Raw genomic sequence first — 26671 nt, forward strand, 5'->3', positions numbered from 1 at the left:
AAATTAATAGATTGTTCTTACTCAGAAAACCTTCTGGCCACTTATTGTGGTACTCTTGGACAACTCATGCGTAAGCTTCTTTTCCAAAAAAAAGTATTATTTTACTGGTACTCATATGCCCCCAAAGTTGACCTCATTATAAAACTTCTGTACCTGTGTGAGTGAGAATACCAGAATCCTTAGGCCAAAAAATATTAAAAGACGATAAGAACAGACAATTGGATAGAATATAGTGCCTTAGTGATAACAGGCTGGACAGAAAACAAGACTAGAAAAAGAAAACAACTTCACTAGGTCCAGTACCCAGAGCCCAGCTGCAGTCTCAGGGCTTTTTAACATCTACACAAAGGAAGCATAAAATATGTTAAATTGCCATATAATTTTGTGGGAAGATTTATTGTTTAAATGACCGTTAAAAGGACAGGATCTCTTTAAATAATCATTGTAAGATAATACCTTAAAGTTTGTAAACATTATAGACCTCAGCAAATAAAGTACTACAGTTGTGGTATTCAACAATCCATAACAACTATGCCTACTAAGAACATGATCTCTTGAGCTGGTAGGTTGATAAAATTAACGTTTTGTATTTACCGAGCTAATTTTATTGCATCATGCACTTTTTATTCAAACACAGATGAAAAACTATATAGGAAAGGAAGCATATAAAGTATTCTAATTATATTTTGCTGAGGTCTGTTTTGCATGTCTTTCTTTATATATTGCAGATAGTTGTTTTGTTTCATGCAGTTAAAAATTTGGACTGGTTGTAAGCTTTACTGCTAATACAGATCCACTTGGCACTGTGGTGTCTTATATACTGCTTTACACATAATTAAAGTATGACCGATTTATAGTCTGACCTAATTTATGATTTACAGAAAAGAATACAGTTAGAACATATTTTTTATTGGAGTTTTAAATAAATGTGATGTTTCAGACCAAATAAGCAGGTATATATCTCACAATTTATTAAAGAACTGCCTTATTTAACTAGGTTAATGTTATTAATGTTCATGACATCCTACACATACTTTTATCAGGATACCCACGATTATCCTTCTTCTTAAAGCATGTCTACAGCCAAGACGCTTTTTTGTTTTTGTTAGAGTAGGGAGGGGTTAGAACCTCAGAGGATTCACCCTATTTGTCCTGGGACCATTGTCACCAAGTCTGAAAGTGAGGAAACTTGAGGTGGAGAGAAAACCTTCTGTGGGTATGAACTATCAAAGAGATACTTTTTGTATATGATTAAAATATACATTTAATTGCTTACATATCTTCACAGAGCCTCAGATATGTAAATTACCTATAAATCATATAAATTATAGTAGAACGGGGCTCAAAAAGTAAAGATTTTTAATCTTATATTGAACATTTTCAAATGTCAATTGTGTCTAAACATTACCCTGAAAGATTTGCCTTTTGACTTTACCTGTTCCTGTGCATGTAATGTATATGTGCGACATCAAAATGTTGGGCTTTAATACCCACATTCTGCATATACTGTATGCGTCAATGGTGGCCAATTTTTCTGTGCTGAGAGCACTCTCGCTGCACGCATCCACCACAGACAGCGCGTTGCCAAAGACAGTTCTCAGTCCCCACTAATGATCAGTAGTTTGCCAGACCAGCTCACAATCATTTTTGCTTCTACACTGCAAGCACATACTCAACTTTCTGAAATGATAGAGAGGGACATCTTTTAGTTATATGTAGGCATTGGACATGTCACTGACACAGCCTCCATTACATGCACTACAAAGATCTAAACACAGAAAATTATTGGCTAAATCAGTCCTTTTTTGACCCTGTTGTTCCTTAACATTGGCTTTTAAAAATAACAAATGCAGTAATGTAGAGGTTAGATACTTTTGTTTTTGCAGAATAACAGTTTTAGTATTAAAATAGTACATTTTGTAAAGAGTATATAATATGCCAAAAAAAGGGACAGCTGAGGTTTTTAACTATTTACAATAAATACTACACTATATTGCCATACCTTTGGCTCCTGTGGTGAGCTTCTCCCCCTAGGAGGATCCTTTGCTGGTTTTGCATAACCCTGACCCTGGAGAAGTCCGGTCCCTATTTATGGCTTCCTATGTCCCCCCATAAGGATTTAAGGTGGTGGATTCCTATGTTGGATCATGAGCACTCTTGAGCATCCCAGCTGGTATTGCTGCACCTTGTAGTTCCACGAACACCAGGCATTGCTGTGACCTGTAGTGCCATGGACTATGTATAATCACCATTATTTGCTAAATAAGCACACATATATCACTTGGCACTTCTGTGACCTGCAGTGCCACGGAGTATCCACTATTTACATTCAGAATTTTAGAGTTTTTTTATGACCTTATGATTCTATGTGATCTGAGATGTTTTATTTGATTTATTTCACTGGAATATTGTATGAACACTTCTATTCACATAAGCACTTAATCATTACTTTTGTCACTTATGCTTTAGCGCTGCACTTACATTTGAATTGATTACTGTGGGTTTGTTACCTTGCCTTTTGTGCTAGTGGCTACCGTATTATCTGTGCTCGCCTCATATCTTGTGTTATATTCTGTGAATCTGTATGGTTTTTATCTCTGCTGCTGAATATTGAATATTCCCCTACCTGTCATCAGATCACCAGCAGCTCTTCCCCACTTGATCATAGGAATTATCTGAATTATATTTGCATTCACTGTGCAAGCATCAAATGCTCATGTAAGTGAACGCAATGTCATTTGAGTTTTTAGTGATTTCACCATCATGGTAATTTGTGCCCTCGTCAACCTGATTTATTCCTATCCTAAGGTTAGGCTAACAATTTGTCGGTGCAATGTTGCATACAAAGGGGAATAAAGCTCCCATAAAATAAAACACATGTCACCTTTGACCTTTACCATTCTACTACATTACATAAAAGTTGCACTAATGTGATATCATTTTATTGTTATTTTGTGATAAATATATGGTGGGGCCAGGGGCGGACTGACAACTCATTGGGCCCCCGGGCAAGAGGTGATCATGGGGCCCCTGTGTCCTTGCCCAAACTCAAAAAAGCCTATGAAAAAGGTATCAGGGGCATCTCATGGGCCCCCTACTGACCTGGGCTCTCGGGCAGTGCCAGAGTTTCCAAATGGTCAGTCCGCCCCTGGGTGGTGCAAAATTACGTAAATGTTTCATTGAGAAATTGTACAGGAAATACTTATTTTCTAATCTTTTGCTATATACATATATACATAGATATACATAGAATATTTTTTTTTCTTGAGCAAAGAGAATAAATGGGTGGGTTTTTCAATTCATGTCACATGTTATTTGCACATCAGTTTAGATTTTTGGTGAAAAACTATTTTTTTTTTAAATTTTATTTTTTGTTGCAAGATAAACAATACATAATACACAATACATAACCCAATTTCTTCGTAAAATATAAAAGATGGTGTTACGCTCGAGAAATGGATACCAAAAGCGTCAAGCTTTAAGATTGCATCTGCCGGTGCAAAGGCGAGAATGTAAATGTTACATTCTCGCAAAGCTTTAAACGTCTTTACCAGGTTACCACTTAAGATTTACAGAGGAGGTCTAATGCTAGAATTACTTCCTGTGATCTATCGTTCACAGCGATACCTCTCGTGTGGGACGATTTGTTTGCGTGTTTGACCGACGCATGCATTTGCCTTTGCACAGGTGGAAGGGGAAACTTTAAATTTTTTGTTTGTTTACACTGTCACGTTAATTTTTATTGCGTTTATTGCTGTGACAAAGAGTGTAAGCCTCACCTGTAACAGCAATAGGCAGTGACAGGTGCTTTTTATGGAGGGATCTGGGGTTGAGACCCCAAATTTCTCCTCTAGCCCTTAAGGGATAAGTTCATTTTTCATAACATCTCTTAGATTGTAAGCTGCAAGGAGCAGGGCCCTCCTATTCCTCTTGTATTGAACTGTATTGTAAATGTATTGTCTCCCGTTATATTGTAAAGCGCTGAGCAAACTGTTGGTGCTATATAAATCCTGTATAATAATAATAATAATTATTTTCCAGGAGAAAACAAAGAAAATAAAAATGTATGCATTCAGATTTGCTACCAAATTAAATCCCTATCTGTCACAAAAAGAGTATTATACTTTAGGGCAGACTACAAAATGCTAAAAAGTATCATGTTCAGAACAGAGACATTGCCAGAATTAAAATTGCCTTGGCAGTCAAAGGGCTTTAGGGGGTTTAAGGAGATAAAGGCCTGGGGACTGAAGTGGTTAAGAGTGTGGTCATATTGAGGCAGAATTATTGGACTCTATTTTTTAAGTCAGATAAGTATAAAAAATATAGTCCTTCTCTCATATGTCCAATTAAACAGGCAGTTATGTGACAAGTATCACAAAATATTAACATTTTTTAAACTTTAGTCAAGGTCTGTTTTGATTTTATTGCAAATGTGTTATTCAGCAGAATACAAATGATATCAAAGGGGGATAACAAAAACTATACAGGAAGGTGAATGGAGTTCCTCTGTAGGCTTACAATTAAAATGCCAGGATAAAATTGTATTGTTAAATACCAATAAGTTAATAAACCTAAAGTCCTTATTACCTAAATGATTACTCAATCCAAAATATGTATATATTTCAGCTTACCAGTCCTTAGATGTAACATCTACATTAGTTCTTTTTTTCAGGCTTCAGCATTTTCTTCAAGTACAGAAAATATCTGTCGATTCTGCCAAAAATGCAGTGTTGCTGAACTAAAAAAAAGGTTATCTTCCTTCTATAAACTACTAATCTTTTCACTCCCATTTAATGAGGATCAAGAGAAGAAAACATGTTTGAAGTCTAGCCTAGGTGACAACTATGGCCCCTTCCATAGGTAGATTAGAGTTAGTGAGAGTAGTCACCCAGCGACAGGAAGTATCTTATTTTCAGGATTACCAGATGAAAATAAAGAAAACAAATATGTAAAAAAGAAAACACATGCAGCTACCAATTCTAAGGACTGGTGAGCTATGGTAAATTTTAAAAACAATTTTTCTTTATTTTTCCCATTCTCCTGAACAAAACTGAAAATTAAACGCTTTTCAACATAATGGTATAAAAGCTGTAGCTACATCGAACTTTATGCTTATGCAGCATGGTTCAGTCTACACAATAGGACTGCAAAGAGAGCTATGAGCTAGAAGAAAAGACAGGGGCAGATTAATAGGGTGGAAAAGAAATGAATCAAAAGGGAAGGGTGAATGAGCTGGACATAGATACATCAGAGATAACATTAGCAATGTATAGATGTGTAAAGATTGAGAGAAAGAGATAAACTGACATTAAGCACAGCAAATCTTAAGAAAATAATATATAAGGACAGTTTTAATGGAGATCAGTGGTTACAGATAGGTGAAAGTGCTTCTGTGACTTAACATGAAATATACGTTTCTATTTATTAACATGAGATTAATAGTGCAACTTGAAATTGAATAAATGTAACTGTTTCAGTTCTGTTTTTTTCTACTGTAGCTTCTACTAGGATTTGCTTTGTGCTATGTTAATACTGTTGGAATTGAACCATCTTGCATAGGTGCTCTTTTTGCACTTTTTAACATTAGAAATGTAGTAATTAATGTATAATATGTAATATAAACTGTTATGTTAGCCTCACTACTGCATTTGTATCTTGCAGTTATGTTTTTTTTAGTCAATGTTTTTTTTTTTATTTTTACGTTAACTATCTACTGAAAATAGTGTGTAACTATCAGTCGTAAAATTAGGCCAACTGTTCTCAAAAGAGATAGGTGGAGTGATTTTGAAAAAATTACCAATTTTGCTTTCAGCACAATGTCTCTGCAGTGGAAACTCTCAGTTCTTATTGTGAAAAAATATAATATAATGTGGTTAAAAAAGGGCTATTTTGTGGTACAAGAAATGGTCTAATAATAGTTAAAAGGAGCTCCTGTGACCCTCAGGAAAAAATTTAAAGCCCATTTCAGTTTTAAAAACAACATAAAACTATCCTAAATGTATTTTTCCTATTTACACTAATGCATTTAATTCATTTAGCTAAAATGACAGCATTTGCTAAAATCTTACAAATTTCGCCAAAATATTGGACAGATGAAAAATTACAAATTTGCTCATCCTTAGTGGACTGTAAATATTGTGAATAGTGAATATGTACTCTGTAAAGCAGCATGGTATTGTTTAAACTCAAGCAAAAATTACACGAAGCTCAAACTTTTTTGAAATAAAATAATTCCTATTTGCTTGTGAACATAAGTAGAATGTATCTTCTATCTCTCACTTCATTTCATCTCTCAGATACAACCTTTTTCTGCTATTTTCAGACTTTCTGTTCTAAGCGTCATTACGTTCATTCACCATGCCCCCTTTTGTTTGGGAACATAGCCAACCTTTTTCAGTTCACCTTGAGATGGACTACATATCTACAAGCAGATGCATTCAGAGCTACATTTACTCTCCAAAATATGGTCACTTTGTGTGAGTTTCCACTGTCTTGCTGTTCCAGGGCTCCTAAAAATTTAATATATAGTCCCTTACAAATCTAAATGTGCCCCTTGGACTATGAAAAGGTCTCACATATGTGGTATCCTCAGGCTCAGCAGGAGCAACAGAAAGTGTTCGGGGGGTAATTCTAAGTATGAATATACTGTGTGTTAGGAATATCTAATTAATTGACAACTTTGTGTAAAATAATTAATTTTCTTTCTGAATTTTCCAAAAAATTGTGGCACAAAAAAATCTTCAAAAAACCCACCATTCCTGTTAAAAATACCTTGAGGTGTCTGCTTTTCAAAATTTGGTCATTTGTGATTGTTTCTACTGTCTTGGCACTTCAGGGTTTGGTGCCTGATTCTAGTGATCCCTCTGGTGTATAGCTAAGTACTCTTTTATGAGAAATCTGGGGTCTATTAAACTCTAGATCTCTCCTCTGTTCTTAAAGCATTTGATCACACCAAGATCGGTTGCTTGGAGGCATTCTCCACTCAGCTCTTTGGTCAACCAGCAGAACTGCCAACTGCTTTATCGGGTTCCCCAGTGGTATGGGAGAGCCCAAGGAAACCATGGAAGGCAGTGGGGGTGGGGCATCCCTTCCCGCTGCTTCTAAAAGCGATTCAGCAGCTAATTAGCCTCTAGCATTGTTAAATGAAAGTGGACTGCTAGCTGAAAAAACGATACCAGGATGATGCCTGTAACTGCAGCCATCATCCTAGTATACCCACTCAAAGTCCAGTGCCATGCCAATACATTTCTGGTCCTTGTTGGGCATATATAAAACAGCAGAGAACATGGGCATATGATGAATCGGGTCTGTGGACTAATATAATCACAATTCATTATTTTTTGTAATACCCATGTTGAGAGTTAGGCCCAAAAAAAGTTTTAAAATCAGAAACCGTGATACGTTTTCATGCAAAATGTCTGGCTAGAGGTGAATTTGGTTGGGCAGCAATGTGTTGTTGTGCGTATTGTTATGCTTTAGCCCACAATCAATTGATACAAATCTTCAATGAAAAACAGCGGAGCAGCTAAGCAGTAGTGCTGACAGCAAACAGGCCTGACACTGTACTAATGGCGCTGGCTGGATGACAGGGTGATCAAAGGGTTAATAAGGGCAATCAAATGGTCAAATGTGCTAATCTAACGTGTGTGTGTAAAATGTAATGCTTTTACTCATTGATGTGTTCTCTCTATTCTCCCAGCAGGGGGGGGGCACACGCATGTGCACACACACACGGAAATAGAAAGCAACGTAAGGGTATGATTCTTTGCCCAGAGCTGCTGCTCACCCGCACATTGTGGGCGGTTGGTTGGTTGGGCTGGCAGCAAGTAGTTAAAAAAAATTAGAAAAAAATTTCTTTCATTTATTTTTTCAGACATTATTTTTCTTTTTTTCTTCTTTTTTTTTTTTTAAATACTTTCATCAGAGTACTACAATGTTACCATAGTAACATTGTACTACTCTGAGGGGGTGATCAGGGATTTTTTTTTTTTTTTTTTTGCACTTTTCATTGCAGGAGCAATAAATATTACTGCTCCTGCAAAGCAATATTTGCTTTGAACTGTCATGAATGGGTTAAGTTCATGACAGTTCAAAATACAGTGATCTGTGATTGGATCCAGCTGGCCACATGGCACAGGGTGCTGTGATTGGCCCCAACTTTGTTGTCATTGTGAGCATGTGATCGCATAATGATCACATGACCACCGGGTCCTGTTCACTGGGATCTGCATTCCACTGTGTCTGTTAAACACAGCAGACATGAGGGGGAAGGTTGTGCACCCCCCTTTATTGGTACAACACCAGCGACGTACGTGTACGTCTCTTGTCCTTTAGCTGCTGCCCGTTCAAAGTACAATATACATATACTGTATATATATATATATATATATATATATATATATAAATAAACTTTAACTGCCCCTCTTTTTTTGCAGCCATCACCTGAAATCCAGTATCTGCAGTATATCATGTTCTTGTATTTAAAGTACTTGTTAAATACAAGTTGTACTGTCTATGAACATTTGTTAGAGTCCGTGTATATAATGTGTATTTGGTATGTTGATACATTGATACACTGCAAATGCTTGTGCTCCAACCTGCTGGGATGTTTGATTGGTTTTGAAATGCATAAATAAAAGCAATGGTGCATAAAATTTCATATGGTGCTCACAGCTTTTATTCTGGTTAGTAAGAAATCCCTAAGGAGCATATCAAGTATGTGTGTAGCAGCAGGATTCGTGGACATGAGCAGTGTTGATTACTTTTCTAATCATAAATAGAGATGAGAGGTGATGCAAATTAATTGGAAATCAATGATTACTATAAAAAGAATATCCTATGTAATTGAGCCAGGGACAAACATATGCCCAAGGTTCAATAAAGACCTCTGCTGTTTGTTATCGGACATGCATAATATGCATGCTTTGTGTTTTGTTAGAGAATCTGGGATCCTTAGAGCCCCCTAGAGATCCAAAAACATAATAGAAAAATAATATCCTATATGTACTAAGCCTTGAGTTCCAAGTTTCTTGCTAAAATGTGGTGCCCACTGCTAATTAATGAACTTGTATTTGCTAGTGGATTGAATCACCAACTACCTACGGTACTTATCTGTCCTGGGAATAGGATTTTCCAATAACTTTTTCCTCTGCACCCTACAGTGGGAAGAAACATCTTGTTCTTTCTGCGGGATTCTTAACTTTATAAAATTATGTAAAGTACTCAAACAAATTCCACAAAGAAGATGAAACCCCCATGTAATGACATCAGAAGGTGAAATGGACCTGGTAGCTCTAGTTAAAAAAAAACAGTATTTACTTGAAAGTGATCCCAGTAAACTTGCTAAACAATGAGCAAAGGAACATACAGTACAAACAAGAAAATATGCCTGCATTCATCTGTAAGGCTCCTCTGACTTTCAGTTTTTCAAAAGCAGCTAACCAGCATTGATCTGTGGAACCCAGAAGAGGAAGGGTCAGACCAAGACTTTGCAGCTAAAGTTGCTATTTGCACAATTTGAGTGTCATGAGTTTTGGGGTGGGGGGGGCAAGAAGGTATGGAAGATCTAAATGTGATAGCTTGGATTTTATTCTCTCTAATAGTCTAGAAGGGCAGAGTCTCACATTTGAGGACCCATTTAGAAATCATCAGTATGTCCCAACACTTCTCATTTTTATTAAACTTACCTCCTGCACATTTATAAAGCACTGCAGTGTGCTTCATAAATGTGATTTGCCTTTCGCTTGCATTAGTACTGCATTCACTATAATGAATTGGAAAGAAAAAAGTGGCTGGAGGAGGAAGTCTGTTACATGACAATCCTTGACTGTTCAAAAATGAAAAATGATAGTAGGTCTGCAGAAAAAACTACAAATCATGAAGCTCAGAGTGAAAAATATATAATGGCTGATATAAGAGAACAACTGCAACCTTCAAATATTAATTATATCCCTTTTATCACATAAAAATAACAGTAAACCAAAGTAAATGAGGTACTACACTTTCCCAAGTGAGGGATGTTATATTTTCAGATACAAACAGATACAACGTGTAATAGTGAACACAACAGTTCTATCCTCAAGATAAATTTAGGCACTGTTTTAGGTAAATCTCCATGGAGTTCAATAGAATTTACCTGATCACTGTAAATCCATGCGAAGGAATAGATTCTAGTAAGCCAACACTCATTCATGGATGGACACCCATGACCCCACTAACCAGGAGTGTGCTCGGTCTCACTATTAGATCCTGAAAAAATTTCTTCTCATTTATGTGCAATGACTTAGCCTGACTCAGTTTACAGGAGAACTCTACATCAGCAAGCCATAGAGAGAAGCAGCACCTAACTACTACCTGAATCAAGAAAATACAGCTGAGCTCTACTATGATTTACCTACTACAATGTATACATTTATCACAAGGCTGGAACTGTTGTTTTTGCTAATATACATTGTATCCTTTTGTATCGGAATAGATAATATTCTAGCTACATCATTTACCTAATTCTACTGTTCCCAGAATACACATCATAGGATATCAGAGGCTCCACCCTGCATCTTGAGTTTCTTTTTTTTTTTTTCTCAATCCCCACATATCTTCTAACATTCTGCTAAAACTTTGTAACAGTACTGCTTGGACCTTGAAGAAGGGGACACTCCCCGAAAGCTTGTCCTCAAAATTGTATGTTAGTGCAAATAAAAAAAGTATCACGGACAGTACTGAATTGTTTCTGTCACAAGTGCACTAATATGGCTACAATCACCTCAAGCAAAAATAAAATGTAAAATAAAGGCACAGTGTGGCATATTTGTTGCGACTGTGAAGAGGAGAATACACTCTTTTTATAAATTGGACGCTAAATATTGGTACAAGAAAGTCAAAACATGTATTTTGAGAGCAGTTGCTAATATAAAATAATATGATTATTATAAAATAATAAGTACAATGTATTTATTTCATGCATTCTGTAGTAATAACAATTTTTATATTCCTTTAGGGGCGGATGTAATCAATTTTGATGGAAATACTGTGTTATCCTATCAGTTCAAGGACAGAAAAATGGCAACAGAAAAAGACGTCATCTCCCTCAAATTCAAAAGTTCTTTAAGTGATGGTGTTCTCTTTCATGGGGAAGGACAACAAGGGGACTATATCACTTTGGAGCTGGTGAAATCAAAGCTGGTGCTGAAATTAAACTTAGGTAACTACACATTACATGTTTTTAAGGGGGAAAAAAATCTGAATTTGTCCCAAGTGGTAGTAAACTTGACTGCAGGCTGTGGTTGCTTCAATGGCTGAGCTGCCAATGACGTCACTCCAACACATTCGCATGAACGTTTCGGCCATGGCACACAACTCTGAAGGAATGGTATGGGTATGCCGTTACTTCAGAGTGCATGCGTTGGTATTCAAAGTGACTTTACTAATATTTTAAACAAGAACCAACTGTTGTAAAAGAGGAAACAAATGGAAAGGTTCAATTTCTTTACCTTCATGCTGCCATTGTCATGTAATTACCAAGTAATTCGTATTCGTCAGTATTACTATCAGATATCAAATTGTCCATTTCTGTTCTCAGAATTCATATTCACTCACTTACAGCTTTTCCTTTTTTAATTTTGTAGACAGAAAATGTTATGTTTAAATTCAGACACTGACTAAGAGAGAAAAAGTCCTTTTATACAGTTCAGGGACTTCCACATGTTCAGGAACTCTTCACTTGGTCACAGACATAATATACATGGTTCCAGAAACAGATGTATTACAATAAATTGCCCAAACATTTGCATATACATGACGCATGAACAGTCATAACTGACCTCAGCCTGTGTACATTGTTTAAAATAATTGATCGGTCAAGCTTAAAATTTTCACACAGCCATGGCATTTTGAAACTATAGAAATACAGAAAGGAGCGCCAGACCAAACCAGGATCTGAAAAGTTCAAGATCATTTTAGTTGACGGTAAAAAAAAGTCATATATAAACAACTAACACGTTTCAGAGGAAACACCACACCCACTTCATTAGGGCTCAACACAGGAAAAAACTTGGATAGACTCAAAGAAAACAGTAATGTCACAGATCTATATTAGAAACAGTATTAGACTCTCCACATGGAGTATAAACTAGACAGCAGTTACTAAGCAGCAAACTTAAAATAGCAGCATATATAAAATAGATGTCTCCAGATACAGGAGAATTAGATTAAATTGGCCAAGCATTTTCATATATATGATGCATGGACAGTCATAACTGACCTCAGCCTTTGCACGTTGTTTAAAAAAAAATTGATCAGTCAAGCTTAAAAATTTCAGACAGTCATGGTCTTTTGAAAGGTAATCTCTGAAATTTGTGCAAACATGCAATGTCAAATGAATGGCAGGAGTAAAATGCAGACCGCAAGGATGTGCACTTTTTAGATTGTGATCTTTTCTAATTTCATTTCTACAGTTACATTTTTGTTGCTGTCTAATGATTATGAAATATATTTAAACAAAATATTTCTTCCTGTCTGCAATCACCTTTTCCTTGTGGATGGATTATCGATAAAATGATTGATTTGTAATGAGAAAAACAAGAACAGTTAATGTGCGAATTAATATTGACTTACAATATTTATATATATATATATATATATATATATATATATATATAAATAAAATCACTATCGCTGTAATAAAGGGAAGCTTTCCATTTCACCAATATCAGTTATGTTTGTTGTGTCATTAAATGTTAAAAGACTACCGTAGATAAATTACATGTTGATTTATACAGAACAGTCTTTAATAAGATTCATACATAAACATGTAAAATGTTCTTTCTGGAGCTTATCAGACCTGAAAATATTTGTTAAAAATAGTATAATGAGGGAACTTATACCCAATTGAATTCCTTCCCAGTTATTCCACATAAGAATACTGCAAGCACAATAAAATTACAAAATTAAGAACCTGTCAAATTTGCACATATACTATAAGGAATCATCTACACACTATTTGTTAATGGTATAATTTAAGTACTTCTTTCTCATAAAGTAATTATTTGTTTTAGTGTGTAGGATACAGAACCTTTCAATGTCTTTCCCCTGGCATCTGTAAAAATTAATGTTTTACACAAGTCCATACTTCAGAGTGTGTGAAATACTCTACTTTTTGCATTGCCTAGCTAGAAAGTATTGCAGGCTAAATTTGAATGCTGGAGTCTGACACATGGGACCTGCCACAAAGAACAATCACAGTTCTTTACTTGGGAGAAAAATGCAGCACTCCAGGTCAGACCAAACTGAAAGTGCCCTGAAAGTAAGTGGGGTACAGGCCATAATCGAGTGGATGACCACACACCTTCTAATTACAGCTCCAATTTCTCTATTTCACAGGTAGAATTCAGGCAAAAGCCCAGTACACAGGGAACATGGCTAACATGCTTCACATCACAGATGCTTAATCATGTGTGACATTATTATTATTATACAGGATTTATATAGCCCCAACAGTTTGCTCAGCGCTTTACAATATAACGGGAGACAATACAGCAACAATACAGTTCAATATAAGATGGTTAGGAGGGCCCTGCTCCTTGGAGCTTACAATCTAAGAGGGAGAGGCTAGTGGTACAAAAGATAGTAACTGTGGGGGATGGACTGATAGGAGGAGTAGAAGATTCCATTATTAGTTGAGGGCAGGATAGGCTTCCCTGAAGAGATAGGTTTTCAGAGATCGCCTAAAAGTGAGCAGAGTAGTCGATAGTATGATAAATTGGGGTAGAGAGTTCCAGAGGATGTGGGAAGCTCTGGAGAAGTCCTGGAGATAAGCATGGGAGGAGGAGACAAGGGAGCTAGAGAGTAGGAGGTCGTGCAAGGAGAGGAAAGTACAGTTTGGGTGATATTTGAAGACAAGATTGGTGATGTAATTTGGGGCATGAAACGAGTTAACCATGTTCCCTGTGTACCATGCATTTGTCTGGTTTCCACATGTGACATAAAGTAGCTGGAGCTGTAATTACCAGGTGTGTGGTCATTCACTCTTTTTCCTCCCAATAACAGTTCTTTAGTACATGCGCAGAGGAACAAGAACATCCATTGTTCTCTATGGCAATCCCTACCTTTACCACAGAGAATGTGCTGGTCTGTAACTTCAAAATGTATAGTTCCAGAATCAAGGGCAGGGAAGTTGAAACTTAAGCAGCCCGTACATTAATTAATTTTTTTTCTTCGTTCAACCAGCAGGTTTAACGAAATGAAAACCTCACCCAAATCTTCCCCACTGGACTATTGTATTCTGACAGTGAAGAAACTTCCCCACTGTCAGGATACACTGATCAGCACTGCCGTCTATAGCTGGAGGTGCTGATTGAGCAACAAAAATCCAACAAGGCAGTTGTACAGAAGCAAAGTAGTAGATCAAATTCTGTACAGCTTCTTTGCCCATATATAAATTGAAATTCCACCAGTCCCTGTTAAACTGGTTGAATTTCAATCCATGTATGGCCGGCTTTAGTGCACTTATCCTTTAAAGTGTTACTAAACCCAAAACAGTAAAATCAATCTGTATATTCAGTAAAGCATGCTTGTTATGCTCACTGTGGAACCTAAGGGGTCAATCCTCTGCATTGTGTAGAAAAGGCCATTTGATCCTTTCTTCTATGTCCCTCCTCTTGTTCAAATATCTAAGTCTTATCTTCTAAGACAGACTGAACCTGTAGCCCTTCTGCATATGCTCAGTTTAGTGTGTATTGCTAGACAGGTTTTTCTTTTCTTGGGAGAGTGCATAGTGATCAGCACAGGGCCAATCAGCACTGTCCAGATAGAGGGTCAGGGGTTTTGCATCCTCCCAGAGCAGAAAGAAAACTCATCCTACAAGCTTTAACCAGTGCTCTGCTGAAGTCACAAGACTGCTCTAACTGCTGATGAGAAAAGGTATTATCTGTTTATATTTACTAAAATAATTGCACTTCCATGTTCTGTGTACTGTGGGAGACCAGATATAGTGAATGCAGGGTCCTGGGTTTAGTCACACTTTAAAGTGTGTTTTTTAGTTTAGTTTAGATAAAGTAAGAAATAACCAACTTTACCCTAGATCTTCTGCTATATTCCAGATTTAAAGACTGGAGATCAGTGTTCTGGATGATGGATTCATCCCACAAAATGGAAGTCAATGAAGTATATGCTGGCCACTCGGTGTGGCTACATATAAAATGACACAGCTTAAAAAAACTGCAACGCATTTCGGATTATACAGCCTCCTTCACAGCAACACATTTTAAAAGTGTATCATTTATACTCTTACAGCCCAGGTTTCAAAGTGGCAAAGTTTAATTAAAAACTAAAATTAAGTGGTTACAACAAACTCTGGAGCACGTGGCTGTATCAGCCAAAATACGTTGCATTTTTGAAGCTGTGTCATTTCATATGTAGTCAATAAAATAATTTTATCATTAAGAGTACACCAAGTGGCCAGCTTTATACTTCATGGAATAAAGTAAGAAATAGTTAAAATGGTTAGATTTTATGGGGTTTATTTACTAAAGCTGGAGAGTCCAAAATCAGACTCCCTTCTGCATAGAAACCAATCAGCTTCTAACCTCAGCTTGTTCAATGAAGCTTTGGCAATGAAACCTGGAAGCTGATTGGTTTCTATACAGAAGGGAGTCTGATTTTGGACTCTCCAGCTTTAGTAAATAAACCCCTATATGTCTAACAACACAGCAGGAAATTACTCCAAAGTGAGGGAAAATTCCTTCATGAATAGCTGTTGCTGCAACACCAATTAGATTTTCTCTTATTTCCTGTTCTGGTAACAACCACACAATTTGACAATGAAAATTTCACCATGAAAAACTGAGATTCTAGCATCTCTTACTCTTAAAAAAAGTTTGACTGGAGAAACACTAAGTAATAAAGCATACAATAATAAAACTAATGATATATACAGTGGAATATTTCCAGACAGATATTTTTAATTAACATAAACTGTATATACACACCAAACTTACTAAAAGTATAGCTTTTCATTAAACTGTACTGTAGTTTTTCATAAGAAGTGTTCTACTAGAGATTCACCACACTAATTACCCTAAAAAATATCACCTTTAACCTTACTGTGGTCATCATTACTTTGATTATGGTTGTTTCTGCTATAAAAGAAAATCTTTTTAGGAGTAAACATTGGTAGTTATGAAAATAAAAAAGAAATAAAAAAGAAATAGTACATACTCATTAAACATTAACTTATTATACAAATTTTTTCTTTTTCAATCACTGAAAATCTGTGCCTGTGTATTCACTGGTAACTATTTACTAACAAAGTACAAAGTTCAGTAACCCATAGAAACCAATTTATAGTTAGCTTTCACTGATTCTTTGCAAATTAGACAGGAAAAGCAAATGTCAATTGCTATGTGTTATTGTATCGCAGAGCAATGTAGAATATAACCTCCTTGTTAATTAACACAAGAATCCTATGTCAAGACAAAATAAAGTCTATTTGTGGAAATTAGACTCATGACTATAATAGTTGAGAGCTTTGAGTATAAAGAGTATATAAGACTGTATTTCCATTCTATAATGCTATTGCAATATAGAAATTTAACTATTATGTTTGTGCTATATAAATGTTCATTTAACCCTTTCACTGCCAGGTCCGTATGGTGTGTCGACCTACAACACTGCTTCTTGCTTGTCAGGTGCTTACGTCGTACGGACCTGCATTCCTCCTCTGCTATAAGCTCATGGTCACTCCAGTGATCATGAACTTATAGCAGAAATGTTCAGAAGACACTGCTGAACAAAAGGATAGCTCTGATTAGCCTGCACCAATTACTCCCCCCAGCACCGATCCCCACCTCACAAACACTGATACCTCTGTGGCTGCCTTGCAGCTGTCAGCTTCCCTCTGCCTCTCCCGTCATCTTTCAGTGTGGCAGGGCAGCCACAGAGTGACCCATGTCAGAGACCAGATTCCCCCTGCTGCTCCAACCCCCCCCCCTTAGTGTCCCCCACCTCTCCTGTGTCTGGGCGCCGCGCTCCCTGCAGCTGCTAGTCGGCTCTCCCTGCAGCTGCAGCCACTGACAGATGGCTGTCTGCTTTTAAAGCGGGGCCCCCCTTCCTTTCCTGAGAGCGGGGGGGAGGGGGGGCTGGTAAACATGGTTTACCAGTCCCCTTGCTTTTCTCAATGAATACAGACAGCGATCAGTATATATTACTTCTGTATTTATTAATCACTGACAGTATATTGTGTTTACTGTCTCTCAGCTTGTGAATTAAACATAGTAAAGCCTGTTAATGTTAATTTTATGAATGAAAGAAGTCTATACAGACTCCTATCTCAATCATCTTCAGTGCAGCCCAGTCTTCGGTCTCTTTCTCTGTTTCAAAAAAGAGACATTAGAGGTCAGTTTAGACTGCCGATGTCTCTCCAAAATCCCCCTCCCCCCCAAAAAAATATGTAAAATATTAACATTATATATATATATATATTTATTAAAAAAAAATTAAACTGTAAAAAAAAGAAAGAAAGAAAGAAATAGTAAAGATAGGTTAAAACTAGTGTGAGCCGTGTGGCTGTTTCATTTGAATGGACTGCCGTGGTGGTGTTTCATGCAAAAAAAAGTGCGGTTCTCACACCCACAATTGCGCTGTGGGCTCAGATGCATGGGGGTGCCATTCAGAATGAATGGCAACCCCGTGCATCATGCAAGAGCAGCTTTCTTTAGTCCATTTCTCTGTTTTACAAAAAGTGACATTGGAGATCTTTTTAGACCCCTGATATTTCTTCAAAGCCACCCCCCACCCCCCAAAAAAAACGTAAAATAAATGAAAAAAATTAAAGATACCTTTACAAAAAAAAATTAAGTTGTAAAAAATAAAAATAAAAAGACATGCATCTAACTCTCCCTTGCTTCTGAAGCATGATGGCATCATCACCCTATCCACTGCCTATTGCAACTTAAGTGGATCGTTTGGCAGGCAGCAAAAATGCAGCTCAACCAAGTATTTTTGCTGCCCCCAACCGCAAGTCTAAACCAGGCCAAAGGCCTCATTCATGTGGGACATACTACAGTGAGGTCATTTTTAGCTGCACAGGGATGCACTAGTGTTCCATGCCTCCCCATGCAGGCAGTCCCCATTGATGTCAATTGATGTCAGCCACTGCTCCCAACTTGATATCCATGTGGGTGTATGTCCATGAACTCACACTGTCTGCATTTGGGGCCATGGAACTACACCCGCATGAATATCAAATCTGTCCTCGCAGCTTCTGCGCCCCAGTTGACGTGAATAGGTCTGCCTGCACAGGGATGCACAGAATACCTGTTTATTCCCATGTGGTTAAACACGGCCCTCCATGGACATACACTTTAGTACACCCCATTGAACAAGACCTTAGTAGGAATTTATTTGTAAGTTACATTGTGGTTTTGTGTGCAAATCTTTTTATTCTACTGGTCATGTTCTTTCAGAAAATATATGGTTTGGAGGGTCTTTTACAAACTGTGAAAGTTGTAAGTGAAAAATTAAAACCTCCAAATTTTTAAAGAGTTGTAATTAATTGCATTTTTTCCGATTCTCACCAGTTTGCAAAATTGCCCAATTTAAAATGTACAAATATTTGTTAATTATTAATTCAATACAGGTTAAGCTTTTATATTTAGTAGGAATTTAGCAGGAGTTTTGTCAAATTTGCTGTGTTTCTATCTGCTAATAATTATTGTTGTGTATTCATAGCAAAAATATTGTTTTGATAAACATTTGTGCAAATGTTGCGGTGCCTTTAAAATCAGTTGCATCTTTTTTTATTCTACTGGTCATGTGCTTTCAGGAAAATATATTGTTAGGGGAATCTTTTACAAACTCTGAAAGCTGTAAGGTAAAAATAAGAAAGCAATGGAAAATTTGCAAAAATGGTCTGGCCAGCTGGGCTTAAAAGTGGAGCACAGGGGCTGGCAGTGGAAGTGCTAAATGACCATTTGGGTATGCAAAATGTTTTAAAGCAAGTCATTCCTGTAAAGGAACACATAACATACTCACCTTTCCTTTTGCCCATATCTCCAATTGCTTCTCTAATCCTGGGAAATTAACTAAAGTCTGCTGGGCAATCGACACTTCCAGAAATGTTGATCTCCCAGGTCCCTTTCTGCTGAGCTCCAGCTATTACACGATATGTTACTGACATTAAAAGTCAGCAGGAGAAACCTGTAGGAATTCATGGCTTCATGCAATCATTAGGTTCAAATTTTAGTGCTGTATATATCAGTGTCCCAATTACTCAAAACAAAATACAAATTTAAGTTGTTACCCCATGAGGCCCATGATTAATGATATTTGTGGCCTCACTGTTTTTAACATCTCTTTTAATATAATCATCAAATATGTACATTTTATTTCCCCCTTTTTTCCTCTAAATACTTATATAAAAAAGAAACATGGTATTTAATCAGTCCAAAAACAGTCTTCTGTGGCCTGTATGGGATTTTTATGGATCTTGGATCTCGAGGGCTGGGAATTAAAGGCATGTAAATTTTAATTGCAGTTTTAGCTGACATGAGCTTGGGAATGCTGCAATCCAACAGCTTTGAATACTAATTTGATTAAATTAAGCAATAGACTCATAGAGGCTTTTCTACACCTTTGTCATTTATTCAAACCATGTGTGTTGGGTTGCATTGAACAGTGTTATGCAACACAGATTCAATGTAAAAACAAGTAAAAAATACATTCTTTTCAAGGGGTCCTGTTCCATCTGCATTGGCGTGCACTGGACAAAAATAGAACATGCTGCATTTAAATACATTGTAAGGTAATACAAAATAAAGTACTTTGACTCCTGTTGTGAAAAATGAGATGCACAAAAATGCATTAAAAACAGAAGTCAATGCACAACAATGTACCGTTAAGTTTGCTCGTGTTAAATGCAGCACATGTGGTGTGAATCCAGCCTAGAGATCATTTTGCTAAAAAACTATTTCAGTACCTAAAAGGAATGCAGGTCAATAGTTCTCACTTTGATTGTTCAAATTCTATTTTCTTTCCATTTTAGGCAGTAACCAATATGGAAATATTAATGGCAATACCATAGTGACTACAGGAAGCCTTCTAGATGATCATCACTGGCATTCTGTTATAATTGATCGCTACAAGAAGCACATTAACCTGACACTTGACAGCCATGTGCAGCATTTTAAAACAAATGGAGAATTTGTTAAACTAGACCTGGATTTTGAGGTAAGAAAACATGTGCAGAAACAAGAAGCAATAACAATAACTTTTTTTAAAATAAGAAGAAAGGAAATTTGACCTATTGTGGAAACACATCCTCACCATGGCAGGCACCATAAGGATGGATATCAGTTTAATGGGAAATTTGATTTTTTTTATATATGAACCCGTTGATGCCAACAGTATGCATATACACTCACCAGCCACTTTACTAGTTATACCTTGCTAGTACTGGGTTGGACCCCCTTTTACCTTCAGAACTGTCTCAATTTATTGTGGCATAGATTCAACAAGGTATTGGAGAAATTGCTGCAGATTTGTCAGCTGCACATGAACTGATGATACAAGGCAGGATAGATCCGTGCTTTCATGTTGTTTATGCCAAATTCTGACCCTACCATCTGAATGTCGCAGCTGAAATTGAGACTCATCAGACCAGAAAACATTTTTCCAATCTTCTATTGTCCAATTTTGGTGAGCCTATGCGAATTGTAGCCTTCCTTTCCTCTTCTTAGCTGACAGGAGTGACACCCAGTTTGGCTTTCTACTGCTGTAGCCCATCTGCTTCAAGGCTTGATGTATTGTGCCATCAGAGATGGTATTCTGCATACCTTGGTTGTAATGAGTGGTTATTTGAGTAACTGTTGCCTTTTTATCATTTCCATCCAAACTGACCTTTGACATCAACAAAGAGTTTTCGTCCACACAACTGCTTCTCACTGGATATTTTCTCTTTTTCGGACCATTCTCTGTAAACCCTAGAGATTGTGCATGAAAATCCCAGTAGATCAGCAGTTTTTGAAATATTCAGACCAGCCTGTCTGGCGCCAACAACCATGCCATATTCAAAGTCACTTAAATCCCCTTTCTTCCCCACTTTGATGCTCGGTTTGAATTTCAGCAAGTCATCTTCACCAAGTCTAAATGCCTAAATTCAATGAGTTGCTGCCAGGTGATTGACTAATTATGAATTTGTGTTACCAAGCAATTGAACAGGTGTACCTAATAAAGTGGCTGATGAGTATATGTGGTCTTACAGAACTAGTCTTTTTTCCATTGGGCAGCATACAGTATATGCGTACTTGTATTTTTGCTAGGAGTGTGCTGCACAGCACGCTCCCAGCACAGATACAGAGCTGTCACTGAGATGTCCCGGTCCTGTACTAACGATTGGGACCCGAGATGCCTACTTCCAGGTCACCTGATTGGCTATCACAGTGATCGGTCACTGTGCAGCCCACTTCTATGTTTTCTTTTCTCCCTGAATGGTGGAGAGAAACATTGTTTCTTTCCCTCGTGTAAGGAGAATGTAAACAAAAGTGTATTAAAAATACATTAAAAATATAGGAAAAGTAAAGAAAGAATACCTAGATCAATGTTAGATTTAGGTCAGTTCCAGGGCCAAGTAAAGGTCAATATAAGGGTCAAAGGTCATGATCAATACATTGTGTGCAAGTTTTTTTCTTTTAAGCATTTTTAAAAATACTATCAGATAGTGACAGTATGGTAAAAAAAGCAAAATGTGCAATATTTTTTCTGGGTTCAAAACACTATGGGCACAAACAACAAATAACATACACATATGTGGTATCGCTGCGATCGTCAGGAGCAGGAAAATTTATTTTGTTCTTTTGTGGTAGGTTATGGTAGTAGTAAAAAAATATACCACTAAATTAAAAAAAAATATATATTTTTTTTTTACTATTTTGGGCCAGTTTTCCCTTGATAATAAAAAATAGGAGATATCTGCTATCATTTATCAACAAATTAAATCCCAATTTGTAAAAAAAAAACAAGATATAATCCAACTGGACACACAAAATAGTTAGGAGGATACAGTGGGGTTTATTTACTAAAGCTGGAGAGTCCAAAATCAGACTCCCTTCTGCATAGAAACCAATCAGCTTCCAGGTTTCATTGCCAAAGCTTCATTGAACAAGCTGAGGTTAGAAGCTGATTGGTTTCTATGCAGAAGGGAGTCTGATTTTGGACTCTCCAGCTTTAGTAAATAAACCCCAGTATGTCCAGCTTTACTAACACATGTCAAAGTTACAAAATGATGTTTAGGCATTTAGATTTGTTTTACCCTTAGTCACTAAGGGGTAAAAAAAATCTTTGTTCTTCATTTTTATTTAATATGTATATACAATCTACAAACAAACATTTAATACAGCACCACTGACAAAAAATTTAAACAACACCATGAATTTCCTAAAGGAAACAAAGCACAGCAAAAACCGTTTGCCCTCAGATTCTCTGGATTGATTTACTAAAGGCAAAAAGGCTGTTCACTTTTCAGGGAAATGTCCCCTTAGCTTAGTGAGTGAAGTGAAGCTCTGCTTACTTTCATCATTCAATCATGTACAAGAAAAAAATATTTTTTTTTCCATGCACATGATTCTTTGCAAAGTGAATTTTCACCACATTCAATAAGCTAAGGGAAAATTCACTTGCAAACTGAATAGCCTATTTGCCTTTAGTAAAATTACTTCTCTGTCTCTGATTGAAATTTTCTACAGAACGATCTGAGCACAGCATCTGGAAAAAAAAAACATGCTTCTAAATGTACACTGTCAGGTATTTCCACTCTAAGAGGCTTAGAGCTGCTCACCTGATAAGAAGGCTAGGTCACAAGTATTTACAATTCACAGCAAACAGATACATTGCTTAATACTACTCTGATCACCACCTCAAAATGCATTGGAAAATATCAGTTCTTAATATTATACAAAATGTTTCCTCTAGAGATCTAAATGGCAGAGGTGGATTTTTTTCTGATGATAGCAATCCAAAATGGTGGCACTTTGATCTCATATTCCTGCTAGATACAACTGCTGACTCCTTTGTAGGACAATTCTCACTCTTTATAGTAACATGAAAGGAATGCAATAAGCCGCTGAATAAAGGATTAGAGGAGAGTGTTCAGGTATTCAACCCTGATGAGTGGTGTTTGCTGTAGTTTGCAACTGTGAGTTGGCTGCATAGATGTTATAAAAACTGTATGTTTATCTACCAAATAGTTAATAAAAAGGCAGCTGCTCAAGTCCTTGCAGCTCTCTTGCACTTAAGCACTACTGCTCCAAGCTATCAACAACAAAGCCAGAGCCCTGAGGATCTGCATCTGTAGAAATTAAAATGTCTGATGTAAGGTTTGCACTTTCAATCAAAATAAGGAGCCCATGCCCATATATAAAGCAGTGGTATAGTCTTAGCCTTAGCTCCAAAAATACAGCAGCACATTAATACAGTAAATCATTGTTCTTGCTTGTGTCCTCTGCTTTTCTTGTTTTGGAACTCCAAAGCAAATTAAACCTTATTCATTAAAATTTTTAAAAAGAAATGCTAAGAGGAGGCAAGCTCGGCCATATGACCTCCCAAGTCAAGTGACCAAGCTCTCCTGCTATTATAGTACGTACTCTGCAGCATTATGCAGATAACACTCTGTAGGGCACTGCAGGCTCCACACTATGGCATGCACTTTATAAATGACAGATGTAGGTGCAGTAGACAGTAAACTCTGCAATGCCCTGCAGAGTAAAAAACCCTCGCGGGACCCCACCTGTTTGAATTACTTAAGACCCATCTCCCTGCTCCAGTTTGCCTCCAAGCCTCTTGAGTGCCTTGTCCACAGCCATATTGCTACCTCACCAACAATGACCTTTTCAATCTCTTACAGTCTGGTTTCTGCCCACAACATTCCACTGAAACTGCCTTACTGAAACTCACTAAAATCCTACTAACTGCTAAAACCAATGGCCATTACTCCATACTCATACTCACAGACCTTTCTGCTGCCTTTGACACAGTTGAACCGCTCCTCCTCAGTAAACTCCACTCCCTTAGCCTCTGTGACTCTGCCTTCTCCTGGTTCTCCTCTTGCCTATCTCAGCACACATTCAGCATCACATACAACACCAACTCCTCTGCTCCTCTTCATCTTTCTGTTGGGGTACCCCAATCCCTGCAATTGGGCTCCTCCTATTCTCTCTCTACACCTCCTCCCTGGGGCAATTGAAAACCTCCCTTGGCTTCCAATACCACCTCTACACTGATGACACCCAGATCTATCTCTCTACTCCCCATCTTACCCCCTTGAATACCTCATGTGTCACAAATCTACTGAGCAACTTATCAGCATGGATGTCACACCACTTCCTCAAACTCAATATTTCTAAAACCAAGCTAGTAATATTTCCTCCTCCCCAATCCCCCACTCATGACATTACCATTAATATCAACAGCCCCCATGCCAGTGTGCTAGGTGTAATCCTAGACTCTGACCTTTCCTTTGGGCCCCAAATCAAATCTAAATCATGCTGCCTCAGCCTCTGCAACATTTCCAAATGTTGCCTCTTTCTGACTAATGACACCACAAAAAAACTTATCCAAGCCTTGGTTATATACCACCTTGATTACTACAACTCCCTCCTCACTGGCCTACCTTTACACAGGTTAGCCCCCCCCCCCTTCAGTCTATTATGAATGCTGCTGCTAGACTTATACACCTTACCAACTGATCAGCGACTGCTACTCCTCGCTGCCATTCCTTTCACTGGCTTCCAAAAGCCCAACATATAAAATTCAAAATACTAACCACAACATACAAAGCCATCCACAACATTGCCCCTAGCTACAGTACATCACCAAATAAATCTACAGATATAGTCCAAATTGTCCGCTTCTCCCAAGACATCTTGCTCTCTATCTCCCTTGTCACCTCCTGCTATGGTCCCCCCAGGACTTCTCCAGAACCTCTCCCAAACTCTCAACCCCAGTAGGATTCCTGACAGTGGTACCTCCTGGCCTCTAGAGCTCCTCTTCATCTTCCCTCACCCTCTTTTACTGTTTTTCCCTCCGACCCTCCTCTTCTCTCAACCCTCTCCCACACATTTTTCTTCTCTCTTCTCTATGTTCAACTGACCTTCCCCCTGGACTGGCTAAGCTCAACTCCTGGAATGAGCTTAAAATAGGAGGAATTCATTGGCCATAGAGTCTCATATTTACTCTCTCCCCTTCAATATAAAACATGCCCTTCCCCTTCCAGCCTTCTCTACTTCTCCTTCTGTTTTTGCCCCTCGGACAATATTATCCTCCCCCCTCTTCTATTCCATGTGACTTTACTCTGAGGGTGCACTCCTGTGTTTAACGACTGCAATTTGTCATCTGATACCCAATGTTTCTTTGGCTTTTTTACAACGTCAGCCTACAGCTGTACATTTCCTTGTATGTATCATGGTTTTTTCTCTTGTTTTGTGTTCTGAACCTGGTTCTGTAAATAGGACCCTACACTGTACAATTGACATATCTTTGTAGCGTATGCAACATATATTTTCAATAAAATATGTTTGCAAAATAAATAAATGAACAAATAAAAAATGAATACATAATTTTTTTGCACACCCCCCCCCACAACCACCTAGAAGCCATATTAATACATGCTGCCATAGTCATGGTGTGGCTTGGTAAAATTGAACCACAGGTCACATTTAGTGGCAGTACTGCTGCCATATAAAAAATGAGTGTGCTGTACAGTAAAAAATCATAAACAATAATAAATCAAATAAATGCCGCTACATAAAAAATGTGCATAAATTAATTGAAATGATATAAGTCCACATTCATATATTAAAGTCCAAAAATCCAATTATTATTATTATTATACAGTATTTATATAGAGCCAACAGTTTGCTCAGCGCTGTACATTATAAAGGGAGACAGTACACAAGATAGTACAGTAACAATACGTTTCAATACACGAGGGCCCTGCTCCTTGGAGCTTACAATCTAGGAGGGAGGGGATAGTGGTACAGGAGGAAATAGCTGTGGGGGATGGAGTGGTAGGAAGAGTGGAGGAGTTCAGTAATTAGCTGAGGGCAGGGTAGGCTTCCCTGAAGAGATAGGTTTTCAGAGTGCGCCTAAAGATGAGGCGAGTAGGTGACAGTCTGATGGATTGGGGTAGGGAGTTCCAGAGAATGGGGGCCCTGCAGAAGTCCTGGAGATGGGTATGGGAGGAGGAGACCAGGGAACAAGAGAGTAGGAGGTCTCGTGAGGAGCGGAGAGTACGTTTTGGGTGGTATTTGGATACCAGAACGGTGATGTAGTTTGGGGCAGTATTATGAACAGCTTTATAAGTCAATGTTAGCATTTTGAATTTTATCCATTGGGCAATCGGAAGCCAGTGGAGGGAATGGCAGAGAGGGGTGTCGGATACGGAGCGGTTAGTAAGGTGGATGAGTCTGGCCGCAGTATGCAGGATAGACTGAAGCGGGGATAGCCTGCGGTGGGGTAAGCCGGTGAGGAGGGAGTTACAGTAGTCGAGGTGTGATATAAAACAATAAAAAAAGTTCTGTGTGCTAAAGAAATCCTCCAACGGAAAGTGCATAGGAGTCCACAAAGGCTTGACAAAAAAGAAAAAAATCAGCCTCTTACCAGACACTTTGATCTCAAATCAAGAGAT

The 26671-nt window shown here is 37.7% G+C and overlaps 1 protein-coding gene across 1 annotated transcript in view; it reads left to right on the forward strand.

Annotated features, from left to right (window-relative positions):
* CNTNAP2 (contactin associated protein 2) overlaps positions 1-26671 on the forward strand; it is a 2186758-nt gene that overhangs the window by 1076431 nt on the left and 1083656 nt on the right. The window contains exons 5-6 of the mRNA XM_089687345.1: positions 10997-11200; positions 20036-20220. Coding sequence (XP_089543471.1) covers positions 10997-11200; positions 20036-20220 — 389 coding nt within the window. The remainder of the gene's footprint in view (positions 1-10996; positions 11201-20035; positions 20221-26671) is intronic.

The sequence above is a fragment of the Staurois parvus genome, unplaced genomic scaffold (assembly GCF_062004578.1).
Source record: "Staurois parvus isolate SC_StPar_1 unplaced genomic scaffold, SC_StPar_1.0 ptg000020l, whole genome shotgun sequence".
NCBI lineage: Eukaryota > Metazoa > Chordata > Amphibia > Anura > Ranidae > Staurois > Staurois parvus.